The sequence below is a fragment of the Anthonomus grandis genome, chromosome 2 (assembly GCF_022605725.1).
Source record: "Anthonomus grandis grandis chromosome 2, icAntGran1.3, whole genome shotgun sequence".
NCBI lineage: Eukaryota > Metazoa > Arthropoda > Insecta > Coleoptera > Curculionidae > Anthonomus > Anthonomus grandis.
Genome location: NC_065547.1, coordinates 14508504 through 14524579, shown reverse-complemented (window position 1 = coordinate 14524579; position 16076 = coordinate 14508504). Strand labels below are relative to the sequence as shown.

Genomic DNA, 16076 nt, shown 5'->3' with positions numbered 1-16076 from the left:
TATTTCGTTAGAAGCCTCCGGGTTCAAGAAAAATAATTATTAAGTCTGAAGTAAATCATGGCTTGGTATTGAAAACTTTGTATAACATAAAAAATAGTAGTTGTCAGTGCTTGTTGACAATTTGTTTATTGCTTGAATGTTGTTTGACGTTTTAATTGGCATTTTAAGTATTTTAAGTTTATGTTGGTAAGTTAAATAGGTCTTTGGGTAAATTATTTCTTTAAAACTATGGATAGATTTTCGAATCAAGAGTTGGGCGATATGCATTTTGTGTAATGGCAGCTCGTTAGCTGCTGCCCGTGAGTATCGCTGAAGATTTCCCCTCAGACAAATTCCAGATGGTCAAGTTTTTGTTAACATCCACCGTAACTTATTTGAAAATGAAAGTTTTCAAAGAGCTCGTGAAAAAGGCAGGCCACGGACAAATCATAACTTGGAAAACGTCTTAAACTATTTCGAAGAAAATCCTGGAGCAAGCTATTCATGAGCCACACAGATTCCCCGCTCAATAGTAATTTAAAAAAAAATACTTTTGACATAGGTAATAATAAAAATAAAAAAATAAATTTAGATAGGAAGAATGGTAAGAATCCAATGCTTACATCCCTATCATTACCAGAGAGCTTAACAGTTGGTACGAGATGATTTTGCGCTGAGGGTCCAATTTTGTAAATGGATAATTAACAACCCAGACTTAGTACCTAGTCCCTTTTATTTTATGGGCTGACGAAGCTACCTTCACTAGAAATGGTTCGTTTAATATGCATGTTTGGGCAGATGATAATTCAAGAGCGTTACGGTGTACCAACTTTCAGAGGAGGTTTTCAATAAATTTGTGGGCGGGATTAATCGGGGACCAACTTATTGGCCCGATAGAGTTACCCAACCGTCTTACCTCTAAAAACTATTTAAATATGCTGGAACATAATCTTGGGCAGCTTTTGGAAGACGTTCCTCTTAAGATACAGCAGAATTTAATATTTCAGCACGACGCGACGGAGCGCCTGCTCATTTTGGACGTAATATTCGTCCGTGGATGGATATCCATTTTGCTGAAAGTTGGATTGGTCTAGGTGATCCTATAAATTGTCCTCCTCGATCTCCAGATCTAACTTCAGTAGATTACTATTTATGGGGACATTTAAACGAATTCGTATATGCTGTAGAAATTAATACCCGTGAAGAATTAATTCAGAGGATTAATTAGGCGGTTAGTGAGATAAGGGGAAATCCATTTTCTATTTTCAGGGCTACTCGCGCAATTAGGCGTAGGGCAAGATTATGTCTCCAACAAAATGGCAACTATTTTGAACATTTGCTATAATTTGTTTATTATTACAAACAAACAAAAAAACATTTGGTATTTTCAGTTTGGTTTCTTATAGCTAATAAGTTAATTATGTTAACTTTTCTCAATTATTTACACTTTATTTACAATTTTAAAATTTTTAACAAGAAAACAGTTTTTGATCTTAAAATTAATTATTTGTAATAGTCTTATGTCATGTTTATACCTGATGATTTGTAACATACATTTTAATTTTATTAAACATGATCAAAAATACTTTATGAGTGTAGACTGCAAAACATTTGTCTGATTTATTTCAAAAACGGTCGCTCTTATCGAAATAAGACAAAAGCACCTTTTTTAATTAAAAATATTGATCCTTTTCGATTTTATTACCAAAATTATTAGAAAGTGGAGAGATTATTAGATAGTAAATTATTAGAAAAAAAGTTTTGACATTTTTAACCTTGCTGACCACTAATTTTAATCGACCCTGTATACATTTTAGCATAAAATTTTATAAAATCAGTTAGTAACAATAACAGTAGTACGCGATAACATTTTCGAAAAATAACGACCAGGCGTTTCGACAATTTTAACAAAAAACCATCTTCAATAGGAATTATAAAACATCCCGACAACATGAAAACGATTCACTTTTCAAAATGCCTGTATAAGTTCTTGTCTTATTTTTAGACAAAGATGCGGCTGATGGTAAAATATTGCGATGTAATTTCGGGACACCCTGTATAAACAGATAAATGTGCTGCATATGAAGCAGTAAAATCTTGTTTTACGATTTTTTTCCAGTTACAGTATTTACATCTTCCTTGCATCTTATTTCTCAGATTTCTTGCAATCGCAATTTCATAGTCATGGGAAGAAAAGGTGAAACAGCTCTACTTTTCAGTTGTGCACGTATCAAAGAATCCGCTAAATTCCTAAGGTAGTTTCGTCAAAGTAAAGAAGCATCTGGATTATTTGCTTGAAATATAATTAGGAAATTTACTCCTGCAATATTAAGCCTGGTATATAACCATGGGCCGCCATCTAGTATTAGGCGAACAGTTGTAGCGTTGATTGAATAAGAGGAACCCATTATTCAATCAACGATATTATGGTTCTTTTATCGTACGGTCTCACAGAGAAGTGCGCGACTATGGATGGGTTAAAGGCAATATACCTCAGGAACTTAATTGTGATGGACCTGCTCAACCAGTTAAATATAGTTGTTATATAGGGTCTACCAATAAGAATGATATAAGTTTAAATTGCTAAAAAATAAAAACGAATTGGTTAATTTTTATGATTGATGTTTCATGTTGTAGTTTATTATGTAACATTATGTTTTAAACAAATTATCATTAAGATGTCCACCTCGGCTACGGCGGCAGACGTTTAGACGATGAACCCAACTTTCAATCACTTTTTCTAACAAGTTGGGCTGAATTTCGCGAATAACCCTAGTTATGTTAACTTTCAACTCATTGATGGTTTGAGGATTGTTAGAATACACCTTCGACTTCACATATCCCCAAAGAAAAAAGTCCAGGGGAGTAAGATCACAGGACCTTGGTGGCCAGTTGATATTGCCATGTCGCGAAATTATTCGATCTTCAAAACGCTCTCTTAATAAATTAATTGTGGCTCGGGCGGTGTGTGATGTTGCTCCGTCCTGTTGAAACCAATTCTGTTCGAAGTCTCCACCATCAATTGCAGGCCAAAGAAAATTTGTTATCATGTCGCGGTAGCGCTCCCCGTTGACTGTTACAGTACGCCCCCCTGCATCCTCAAAAAAGTATGGACCGATAATTCCACCGACATGCAAACCACACCACACAGTCACTTTTAACAGGTGTAATGGCACCTGTACTAATTTCTGAGGATTGTTCTGACACCAGAAGCGGCAATTTTGCGTATTGACAACGCCACTAAGACAAAAATGGGCTTCATCTGAAATGATGATATGTTTCCCAAAATCGGCATTTTGATCCAACTGCAACAGGGCCCAGTCGGTAAACGTTCTTCGCAAACCATGGTCAGCAGGCTTCAATTCTTGAGTTAGAACCATCTTATATGGATGTAGGCCTAAGTCTTTCTTCAAAATGCGCCACAGAGACATTGGTGAAATGCCTAATTGCTGAGAACGGCGCAAAACAGACACATTGTTATTCGCGTCAACACTTTCTCTTGCAGTTGCGATATTTTCAGCGGTCCTTGCACTTTTTTGTCGCGTTGGTGGCTTATTATCCAGAAGAGTGTACTCCCGTTCAAACTTATTAATTGTGCGCCTTATTGCAAGCTCAGAAGGCCGTCCACGATGGCCAAAATCTTCTCTAAGAGCACGATAACGGGCTCTAACCGATTGCGCATTTTCGTAATACCTTTTCACGATAGCTATACGTTGCTCTTGACTTAAACGATTCATGATGAAATGTCAAAGTATACTTAACACAACTGACGCTTGATCCGCGTTTTGACACATACCATTTTGCGTACATGGCCCACTAAACTTCTATCACTTCTATTGGTAGACCCATTACTAAGGGCTACATGATCCGTACTCAATACTTGCTGTAATAGGTAACAAAGCTCTGCTCGCCAGAGTTTCAATCTTGGTACAAGCAAAGAGACGGCTCTAAGTTTCAAAAGGAGATTGTAGATGTTCTAGAAAAGGGCGAGAATATTTTGGGGCTATTAATAGATTTTTCTCAAGCTTTTGATTACGATTATATTCTACTGCATAAAATGCATACCTAGGGATAAGATAAGGGAAACAACATTAGCACCTGGTTAACATCTTATTTTCGAAATAGAAGACAGGTGGTTAAAATTAATAATAAATGTAGAAATTAATAGTCGCATCTGATAACTTAGGGAGTGCAGACGATGCCAATATTTTGATAATGAGCATTAATTATAAAACAATTTTGTGGTCTGAAAGGAACAGATTAAGCCTTAATAGAGATAAAAGCCCATTTTGTTTCTTTTTATTTTCTGTTTATTTTCACTGAATTAACCGGACTTTGCCAATGTTATTTTGTTTAGGGATACATAGATTGAGTTGTTGCCGATGGGTATTGGTACTACTAGGTATTACTTTTGATCAAGACTTGAAATTTCACTCTCATATTGAAAATCTATGTAAGATTTGTTATACACAAAAAAATCCTATTCTATATATATTTAAAACTAAAGCCACTCTTAGAAAAACTATATTGAATTAACTGTACTTATATTTAAATCTAATGCAACAACATTGAAATAAGAACACCTTAATCTTATTTCCAAATGTATGCTTGTCTTACCCAACTAACAAAGTTCTCTTATTACTAACAGCTTAAAAGCTAGTTTTTATTTATAAAGGTTTTTTAAAGGTTTCGAATTGCCATTTTTGCGTTATAAAAGTTTTTGATAAGGCAAATTTATCTCCGAGGGAAAAACAGCCTTTAACGATTGCTCTTAGAATATTCTTACGACTTTTTTATAAAGCTGATTTATAGCTATAATGTTACTTGCTGTAAGAATATTTATACTGCCTCCACTATAAGGAAAAACGCCTCTGTAAGCAATTGTATCTTATAGTTTACTTGCAGAAGCTCCTAAATACATTTATACAAGCTTAATAAAGAAAGTAGATGCTGTTTTATAAATATTACTTTAGATTACATGTATAAGTTTAAAAGGTTATTTAAAAAACCTTTACAGGGCAAGTATTCCATAAAAAAGTTACAAGACTTAAAAGCGTTTCGTAAAGAGTATTTAAAACACAAAATAGTGTTTTAGGTATTGTCAGGGCATTTTAAAAAGCAGGTTTATTAAAGTTGCAAGAAAGTAATAAGATTTTAATGGTTTTCGCCATTTTGATTTAAGTGCCACAGGGAGAGAAGTTCCAAAAATCTAAAAATAGCTGATGCACTTTTCAATAATTATGTCGAATATTATCGAGACTTTTATGATGTTGATTACATTACTAGCAACGTTCATAACCTTACACATAGTTGATGAAGTTTCAAAATTCGGAAAGTTTTCAACTTTTAATGCATACCCATTTGAAAATAGATTATATCAAATAAAAAACTTATTAAGAAATGGAAATGTTCCACTTGCTTAAGCTGCTAAAAGATTAAGTGAAATTACTCAAGTCGAAACATGGTCAATTACAGAAAAAAAATTCCTTTCCAAATTTAAAAAATCAAAATTCAGAAGAAAATTTTTTTAAAAGTAATTTTTATTCTATTAATTCATACTTTGTAATAAATATTACGTAGCAATAAAACACTTTTTTCAAGACACTTTTTATTAACAACTCAGATAACTAATCAGTGTTTTCAACATTTTCTTCGTTTCCTACATTTTCCACTACGACGCAGTGTTGCTCATCAGTCGGCGTCAGTTGTTGTTCTTCGAGCAATGTCTGTTGTTCTTCGGTCGGCGTTTGTCCTTCAGAGTTTTTCCTTTCTTTTGCTTTATAGTCCATTTTTTTTTGGTGGATTTTTGCTTCTAGATTGCCGACATATTGTTTTGCCATCAGCCTCATTTCTTCTTGTCGAGTTTTTAATTATATTTAAAAAAAAAAATTCACATTCATTCATATTAAATGTGTCATCTGATAAATATATTGTTTGGAAAAACAGGTTAATAATGTTTTTGTAAATTTTAAATGGGATCTTTTCCATGTTATTTTGTCTAGAGCCGCCTGCCTATGAACACTTTGTTATAAAGGATCTTGTAAAAAACCTGTCAATTAAAATATAGCAATTGTCTATTGCCTTATTTCTTCTGTGGGTTTCGACCACAGACAAAGCTCATTTTTGCCATATATTCATCAAAAATAATTCAGATCAGATAATTTTTCTTCCAATTTACAAAGATCTTCAAGTGTGTTAACTAGCTCAAAAGGCTCATCAGCTCGAATTACAACGTTTATCCCTTCTTCTGATGTAACCTGTGACTTTTCCCCAAAGGATTTAAAAAAATCGTCAAACGTTACCTCAATTTTGGCAATTTTTTGGAGTATAATTTCTTGGTTGTTCAGGATTTTATCTACGTCTTTTTTTATTTCGTCGTTTCAATAGGTTTAGCAGGTTTAAGCTTGAGAGTATCTATTGTTGCTTCTTCCTCCTGTTCCGTTTCACCTGTTTCAAGCATCCTTACTATAGCTCCTCTTCGGCAATTAGTTTGTTTATTAAATAATATTAAATAATTCTTTTCATCTTGCATTTTAAAACCAGCCAGTTATCTTCTGGGTATGAGTTAGCATCTTCTATTAGTTTTTCTGTCTTACTTTTGGGCCAGTACAGTACGCCCTTATTTTCCCAGTTTGAAGGAACAATTGTTAACTGTTTTTTACCCTTCTCGATGGTCTCCACAATTTTAAACATTTTTTCTAAACAATTCAAAAAGTTAATAAACTATTTACTTGTTTACTTTAGAAACACGCCGTTAAATATTAATAAATTGAGGTTAGTTATTACTGTTAGCACTTTTAAAATTGTATAATTACTGTCTAAGGAGCTTTATTACTCTATAAAGGTATTATTTGAAGGCTGTATACAGTTTTTTATAATAATGACTTATAATGGCCTCTGTAGACAGCAATTTTGATTTATAAGTAGCTTTTATAGTGCTTTATTTCTGCATAAGGGGTCTGATGGAAGACTTTATAATATTATATGCTGCCAAATCTATTTATAAATATTTGCTTGGCGAGAAAAATATCTTATAGAAAGCACTTAAAAAAACAAATTGCTCCTAACTTAGAGTACCCTGAGTATGGGTATCTATAAGAAATCATAACAAGGAAATTTTTTTATAGAAAAATATACACAGAAAAAAAGTTTATCCGATCTTATTTTTTTGTATCTTTTTTTTGTACTTTTTTTAATCAAACGTTTTTTCTCTTCACAGAAGATTAAATAAGTGGTTAATAAACACAAAATAAATTGATTATTTTAATAAGCTCATAATAAAATAAAAAATAATATAGGTATACTTACATTAAGTTTTGATCACCTATCACGATGCAGTAACAGTAATAACTGAAGAATAAAATAAAACCCTAAATAAAACCGATTATTTTCCCGAAATTGTGCATATGCACCTGTGTCGGTGTCTCTCTTATAACTCAGTGAACTGGCATTAAATTCATAAGAACAACAGTTACAAATTCACAGAAATTAGGTATGCCGCCAAAGGACGCTAGACAATCGCGTTTACCGATGCCGTATAGTTTTTGAGTGACGAAATTGCAAACATTCGTTTTTGTTTTTTTTTATTTTTTGTTCAGTTAGTCGCATTTGAGATTATGCAACTGGAACATACCTTCCAGAAGGCGCCACTTACTGGCTTGTAACTTAAAGGCTTGAAGCTTTCTTACGCTTTGTATATATCTATAATACATATAATTTATTTTCCCCTTAAAAATATGGATTCCTTAAATACTTTTTCAAAAAGACATATTTTTTTGAATAGAAAAGTTCCCATACCTACTATGTTCACAGAAGCCTTCAACAGAAAAAGATCTTAAACTACCGCTAAATATTTGCCTATTTACCTTTCTTTTCAACAGTTTTCGTTTTTTTTTATAATATCAAGTATTAAAGCCTTATAAATAACTAGCCCGTGACCCGCGGCTTCGCTCACAATACTTGGCTAGAGTAGGCGACCCGTGAAAAACTTCAAATATTTTTTTTTAAATATTTAATTTTCTCCCCTTTCCGATCAAATTTTAAAATATCCTTTTTTAGTGGATCTTTACATTATAAACGGAACCTACTGCCAAAATTTCAGGTTTCTAGCTCTTGTAGTTTTTTGGGCAGTCAGAACAAGCAATTTTATATATATAGAGATGTATTCTCAGGTGGGTATACATAGTGCTATAAACCTATACAGTACATATACATACGATTTTATAAAATTAACTGTCTTTACATAACGATAAATAAAATAACATCAAATCCAAATAGTATAAACAAATAAGGAACTTCCTTGGATATATTAAATTAAAAAAAGGGAAATAAAACTGAAAATTAAAATATCCCAGTATTTTGTAGACGACAATATAAATCACACATCTTTTTGATCTCTCTGTATAATAGACGCTACATTTTTCTCAGTGTAAAATAAAGACATTATTTATGTTTTACTGAAATTCTTATAACGGTTCGTTTAATATGCACCCCGGAGAGAAAAAAGCTTTCATCTGTTGTAAAATTTCTTTCTAAACAGCAAATTTGCTTTAAAAGAGCTGTTATGAAGGAAAGAGTAAGCAGCCATTTTAAAACTAGGAATAAGAACGACCATATTGAAAATATAATAACTAAATTATTAAAAAATTGCTTTTACAAGTTAGGATGCGTAAGTTTAACAATTTTTTGATAAATAATAAAATGATTACAAAGAATATTACATTTTTTTACTTTTTTTAAAACATAAAAAAAAATATTTATTTTTAACATACCTATATTAATTATCAAACAAACAGTTTGTTGAGACGCGTAAAAAAATTAGTTCAAAAGCATATATACTTTGACAGACATGTGGGGTCCGCAACAAAATCTAGATATAGCTATCCTTATTATCGCTAAAGAAGTAATAATACATTATTTCTTATAGAATATTATACTGCATCCATTTCTTCAGTTATACCATTTCATCGTAACAAGTCAAGACAATTTTGTTACTTGCATCCAAACTACCAGAATGATTTATTTTATAAGTTAGGATGTTTGCAGCATTTAAAGGGGCATTTAGCATTTTTCCTATTTTTTAAAAAGTAGAATAATTTCACACAACAACATCTATAACACAAATTTATATTTGTCGTTGAGCCTTGCTTATAGTGTTATAGCTATTTTATTCCAAACTCTTAAAAATCTAATTTATAACTACTGTATAATAATAACCTTATAAAGGTGATATAAATGTTTATAAAACCGTCTTGTTACATTTTATGCTACCATTAGAGAACATCTATAAGAGCAGTTATAAGTATATTAGGCTCTATAACTTGGTGCCCCTTTTGCACTTATAGACTTCTTGTAATAGGTGTAAGAATGTTCTATAGAGTAAATATTACAGGTTTAAGATTTTTAATTTTAGCTGTAAGAGTATTCTTACAACCTTTATAAATATGTGAAATGTTAGTTGGGTAAAATTTAAAGTAAATCTTATTTTAAATGAAAATAAATTTGTAATGGTTCAATAACAAGCTATATTTAACATTAGGGAAAATATTCCAGTTAAATCAGTTGTAAGTTCCTGTTATTATAATATTACATATAATTTTCTCACAAATATATTTTCAGTGCCTGCATACAAATATTAATTTTTCTTAAATTAAAAATTAAATTTTTTCAAGCGGAAATAATTAACCTTTCTTCAAATGCACAACACATTAATAAAATTATACAGGGTGTTCATTTGAAAATTTCCCACCACGGATTTATCGAAAAGCACTGTTTAAAAAAAAACGCCGAAATACGTCAAAAGGTTTGTCAAGGGGGACAACTTTCTAACATAAAATTACTTCACCCCCTTCACACATTGCCCCCCAGGGCCATCCCCTTAAAAATTTTAAACGGCAAGGGGTATAGAGTAATAGCTTGTTTAAAAGGTCTTTCGAAGTCTTTTATTTTGACGTTTGATTTTTTTAAATCGGTCGATTCGTTTTCGAGAAAATTAGAAAAATTTTTGTTTATCTTAATTTGTTCAGATAGAAAACAAAAACATGAAAATATCAGTTTTTATTTCAATAAGTGTTCAAAATGTTGCTCGTTTTTGGCCAAACAATGATATAGGCGATGTTCAAATTCCTGATGGACATTTTCAAAAACATGTTGTGGGATATCATGGCAGCTGTCGATGATGCGTTGACGAAGTTCATCTAAACTTTCAGGTTGGGGAGTAAACACAATAGATTTCAAATGACCCCATAGAAAAAAGTCTAACGGCGTTATATCAGGAGATCTAGCAGGCCATTCTATAGGCCCCCTTCGCCCTATCCATTTATCTGGAAACTCGTCGTCTAGCCATTGCCGAACGGGATAAACATAGTGAGGAGGAGCGCCGTCTTGCTGGAAATATATTTCTGCCTCATCATGTTTCAGGATTCAGTGATAAGCTGATTGATGGTATTTTCCAACACATCCAAATAATGGCCCAATCACTTTATTTCCTAAAATGCCTGCCCATACATTAATTTTTTGAGGGTACTTATGCCCTTCTACAAATGCATGAGGATTTTCATTGCTCCAATATCTACAGTTATGCTTATTAACAAATCCGTTTAGATAAAATGTGCATTCATCGCTGAAGCAAATATTCTTTACATGAATAGTATTATCATTAATCGCTTCAGTCATTTTTTCACAAAACTCAACTCGCCTATCGAAATCGTCTTCGGTTAACTAGTGCAATATTTTCATTTTGAATGGATGAAATTTATATTAAGTTTGGTAACTGTGTGAACAGAGCCCAATAAAATACCAGTGGCAGCAACAATTTTGCGTAATGAAGTATTTTGGAGGATTTATTCCAAAATGGCTCAAAACTTAGATTTTGGGCACCATAAATTAGAGTAATTTCCACTCTTTCGGCTAGTGTGTAAACCATTTTGGAAGTAAAATCTTCAAATTAACAAATACATTTTCACTATTCCTAGAGTGTCACAAATGTAACTGACGGCAAAATAAATTCTTTATTTTCCTTAGCAACTAAGTATAAATAACTAAACAGGTATAACAATAAATACAGTTCGCCCAGGATATCTGTGTTGATGAAAAGAATGCGGAAAAAATTTAAGGTTGTTATTTAGTTTTTTCCACGTCTAATCTTCGGAATTGCTGTTTATGTTGGTAGTTTTCGTTTTAAATTATAAACGAATTGTAGATTTGGTAAACCCTAACGGGCAACATTTTGAACACTTATTAAAATAAAAACTGATATTTTCATGTTTTTGTTTTCTATCTGAACAAATTAAGATTAACAAAGATTTTTCTAATTTTCTCGAAAACGAAGCGACCGATTTAAAAAAATCAAACGTCAAAATAAAAGACTTCGAAGGACTTTTTAAACAAGCTATTACTCGATTCCCCTTGCCATTTAAAATATTTAAGGGGATGACCCTGGGGGGCAGAGGGTGAAGTAATTTTAAGTTAGAAAGTTGTCCACCTTGACAAACCTTTTGACGTATTTCGGCGTTTTTTTTTTAAACAGTGGTTTTCGATAAATCCGTGGTGGGAAGTTTTCAAATGAACACCCTGTATATTCATTCTCTGCAATATGCCAAATTATTTCACCCGATATTTGCTATACTTGGATCCAGTTAAAGGTAGAACGGAAACATCACGTGGTAACACTTGCTTCGAACTTTGATCAATAGCAGAAGCGAGTAAATTGCATTTAGGCTCGATTCGATAGCTTCTCATTTTCCTTTTCAAATTGTTTGTTTAATGATTTGCCTTAAACGTAGTTTGTGATTTTTACGAGTGTTATTTGATCTCTTCAATGCAATCCTTCAAAGGTATGCGATAAAAATGAACCCAGTTTTGATTTCTCCGCTTACAGTATTCTGGTTCTCTGTTCAAAGTGCTTAGTGATCCATAATACCGGTGTCATGTACCCATTGCATGCCTGTGATCACTATCAATCAAAATGGAGGATATTGTAAGTGTGTTCCATATATGTAAGTGCCTAGGTACTATTTTTTTGATAAAATCAGTTTGTCGGAAAAATACCGGGTGTCCTGCATTGTGTTCTGGAATTTTAAATATTTTTTGTTTTGGAATTTAAATTCTTTCTTAATTGGGAAAAATTGTTTAATTCATTTTTAAATTTTCTTTGCTGCATGTGAATGCATCATGGGGGGTGTTACTTTAAAATGTTTTAATGCAAATTCATTCTCAAAACCCTAGAATAGAATAACATTTTTTTGGTATGAATTATTCAGTCCATGTATATTATATGGTATATCTACTGTATAAATAAAATGTATTTTTTGCATTGAATTAACACCAATACGTTTTTTGGAATAAAATTAGTTGTCATTGCGGATATATGAATCTAAGCTTATCTTCAGTGAAGATTATTGGTCATACTTATAGTGAAGTTTTTTTCCATATATGCTTTAAAATAGATTTCACATCGTTGTAGTAAGCAGGTACTTTAACATTGTACTATACGCCAATACTTTTATTAATTGGTGCGATATGGTATTGTCAACAGTTTTTTTTGTCAATTTTTAATTCAAAAAATATGCAATTAGAATAGTTAGTAGCATTGGGTATAGAGACTCATGTAGGGATCACGTTAAAGAAAAGAAGGTACTTACTTTAATTTAAGTGTATATTTATGAAAAAAGTACCTACTTATGTTTGTAAAGAGTTAATTTTTCCAAGTAAATAAGCCTTTAGATGTATACAACACATGAGGCGCGAACTTTTGCCAAATGCTCACCAAACAGCCTTTTATCGAAAAAAATGTATTTATAATACTTTATATAATTTTTTTATATATCATTTTTAACGATTAAGTCGTATTGTCACTCTGACTGACTCCCCCCTCCTTTTATTCGTTTTATTCGTCGAATATAAAGCTACACAAAAAGAATAAAAACATTGTTTTGAATTTGTCCTTATAAGAAAAAGTATGTTACTTTACGAAAAATAAGTATTAAGTTCGGAAACCTGGGTAGCATTACACTTTTCCTCAAATACATATCTAAAAATCATTATCCTAGTACTCAGGAACAGGCCTTGATTGGTCCTGCTAAAACCCGGTATTTTTATTTGAGACCTCACTTTCTACAGACCAAAGGAACAAAAAATCCAAATTCGGAATTAAGCCTTTCTTTTAGAATTTAAATATCTCACAATTGAGAGTTTCTATAAAGAAAACTGATTGTATAACTATAATCACCGATAATCCCTGCCCAAACATTAACTTTTCCTGCATGTTGAGTGTGACCGTCGCTCATCCAATATAGGTTATTGTCTGCCCAATAACGGAATTTGTGACAATTTATTCCACAATATAACATAAACGTTGATTCATCAAAACAGATACGTTTAGTTTAGAACATGTTTTCCTAGTAGTTCCATCTAAGTAATAATCTAAAGCATAATTTACTTCAAGGGAATTGTTAGCCCTTAGGTGAGTTTTTTTCATGATTGGTAGTTGTAGGCTTTATATTTCTATTGAGTAATTTGACAAGTAGCGAACCTTAAATAATAATAATAATTTTCTTCTCAGGAAACTTCTTGCTATGGACTCGCTATCAGACTATGACTTCCTGACCCACCAGACGAGCCTCCCTTCATCATTCAAAGTCCACCACAAACCCACAGAAAATACTTTTTGCCTCCAAAGTGTCCCGCTGTCAGACTTAAGTGACACCGAACAAAAAGCTTTAATAAAAAAAATCAAAATTCGAACCGGCTTGAGGCACCCCAACGTTTTGGCCTTTTACCACCATCTTCAGCACGAGAACGTCCTCTACATAAAACAGGAATATTGTGAAAACGGCACTCTGACCGACTTTATTTTGAAAGAATGCATTGAAAAAGAGAGACAGTTACATGAAACTTTCATTTGTAAACTTTTGTATCAGATTGTTTTTGCTTTAAAAACTGTGGAATGCTTTATGGGACAGCTGAACTTGGACACATTAATGCTTGATAAAGATTACAACATCAAACTATACAACTTTTTTAATATTGAAACTGGACAGAATCAGAAGCAAAAAGAGATCAAAATGTCCCAACTTGGCGCAACAGTTTTCCAGCTAAGCACCTTAAAGCAATTTGATAAAAGCAGTTTTGAAAAAGTGCTTCAGAAGCAAGACTACTCTGAAGCATTCAAAGGTCTGTTAGTGGCCTTGCTAAAAGATTCTAGTGAAATCAAGAAGCATATTAATAAAGTCCTTTGTCATCCAACTGTTTTACTACAGTCCAGTCAGTGGTGCAAAGACAGATGCTTTATAGAAAAAACAATCACAAAAACAGACACTCTTTCAGAACATTCAGAATATGCTGATAAACTTGAGAAGCTCAGAAGGAGAGAGGCAGCTTTACAAGTAAAAGAGCAACTGCTCAAAGAACAGGAGCGTAAGTTGGCCCACAAGGAGAAAAAACTGCAAGTAATGGAAAGAGCTATTAAAGAGAAGATGCAACAGGCTGAACTCTATTTGAAACGCTCTAGAGAAAGTAAGTCAGTGAGCAGTGGAGCAAGTTCAAAAATGTCTTATGAGGACATAGAGGATCCAAATTATGTCACTTGTGACTCAGTTATTTTGCCCACCAGTGCCAAGCTACAAGTGGAAAAAATCGCGAAGCCCCATAATTTTACCAGAACCCTTTCAGAAAAAAGAATAAGGTTCAAAACCAGTCCCTTAAAGGACCATAACTTCACAAGAAATAAAGTGAATTTTAGAAAGAGTCTAAGGCATTCAAAGATACTGGAGCAAAATGTAGTGAACATTGAAAATATCCCTCCGGAGGACAGAAGAAAATCTTTGTTTAATGAGGCAGGATATGAAAATGATGTGGTGTCAAAGCCTTGCGGTATAAAAAGCCTCGGATGGACTGAAGAAACAAAAAAATATGCTTTTGACATGTTAAGAATTATGAATAGTGATGAAAATATTGATGGCAGTGGGGTTAGGCATACTAGTTTATAATTGGGTCATTCTACAGCAAAACTTGCCTGAGATATTTTTTCTGTTTATTAATGCATTAATTTAATCTTTGTCCTATGATATCACCATATCCTTTACAAATACTTATTGTACACCTTTTTAATATCAACATTAGTGATTTGGCATGAATATAAATTGTTTTCCTAATTTAATAAAAAGTCACTTAAAGGGATAAAGCAAGTTTTGATATGGAATGCCTCAATTTATATAGTATTGTACTAAGTATATAATTGTAATTTATAGTATTATAGTTTTAAATAATAGTTGCAATAAAATATCAATAATGCAAGTGCAATAAAATATCTATAATAAATTCATCTACTATTCATTTATTTACAAATAACTTTAAGCTTAAGGCCATGTAGGTTTTTCACCCTCTGCCAACTGCCTTCCATATAAAGCACTTTTATCCCTAAACAATACCAGCCTCTCAGTTTCCTTCCTAAAATTAATCAGTCTAATAACTAACAATATAAAATCCTGAATTAATTGGCTTACCTATCTAGATATGCACCAAAAGCCATACCAGTAAAAGGTATTACCAAGAGGTACAATTTTCTAGGCAAGATTGAAAACATTTTCCTGAGCAAGTCTCTTGTTCCTTGCCTTGCACTCCTGGGTATAGGACCAGTCGGCGTAAATGGTGCTCACTACAAAGGCGGGAATAAGTGTTACTAAACAGTACCTTTTAATTAATCGGCCAATGCCTATGGCCATCTGAAACTGAGGAAAACTATCTATGGGGACTGTTACATCACAAGATTTGTAGGTTAGGTGAGACTTCTTAAATTATAGTGAAAATTACTTACCAGGAGTGAGGGATTGCTGGGCTATGGATTACTGGACTGAGTTGTAGTTGAGGCTTTCGAATAAAATTATCTTAGGGGATTTATTTTGCGTAATATGTACTTTTTTTGGAAAAGTATGTTTTTTTAGAATAATCACTTGTTTTGACGTTTTGGCGACGCTGACAGTAATGTCAAAGTGACAAATGACAACTGATTTTTGAATTTAATACAGTGTTGCTAGGTAAAAATATTGTTTTTCCCTGATTTTATGGAAAAACTGTACTCAGGTTTACAAACACATTTT

General features: G+C 32.6%; 1 protein-coding gene across 1 annotated transcript; it reads left to right on the top strand.

Moving 5' to 3' along the window:
• Positions 1 to 147: 147 nt before the first annotated feature.
• On the top strand, positions 148 to 15965 carry LOC126750380 (serine/threonine-protein kinase Nek2-like). The gene is made up of 2 exons (XM_050459999.1): positions 148 to 186; positions 13541 to 15965. The coding sequence occupies exon 2, from the start codon at positions 13554 to 13556 to the stop codon at positions 14964 to 14966; it is 1413 nt and encodes a 470-aa protein (XP_050315956.1). The 5' UTR covers positions 148 to 186; positions 13541 to 13553; the 3' UTR covers positions 14967 to 15965.
• The last annotated feature ends 111 nt before the right edge of the window (positions 15966 to 16076 follow it).

Coding starts and splice junctions, on each gene's coding strand:
- LOC126750380 (XM_050459999.1), top strand. CDS start 13,554: ATGGACTCGCTATCAGACTATGACTTCCTGACCCACCAGACGAGCCTC.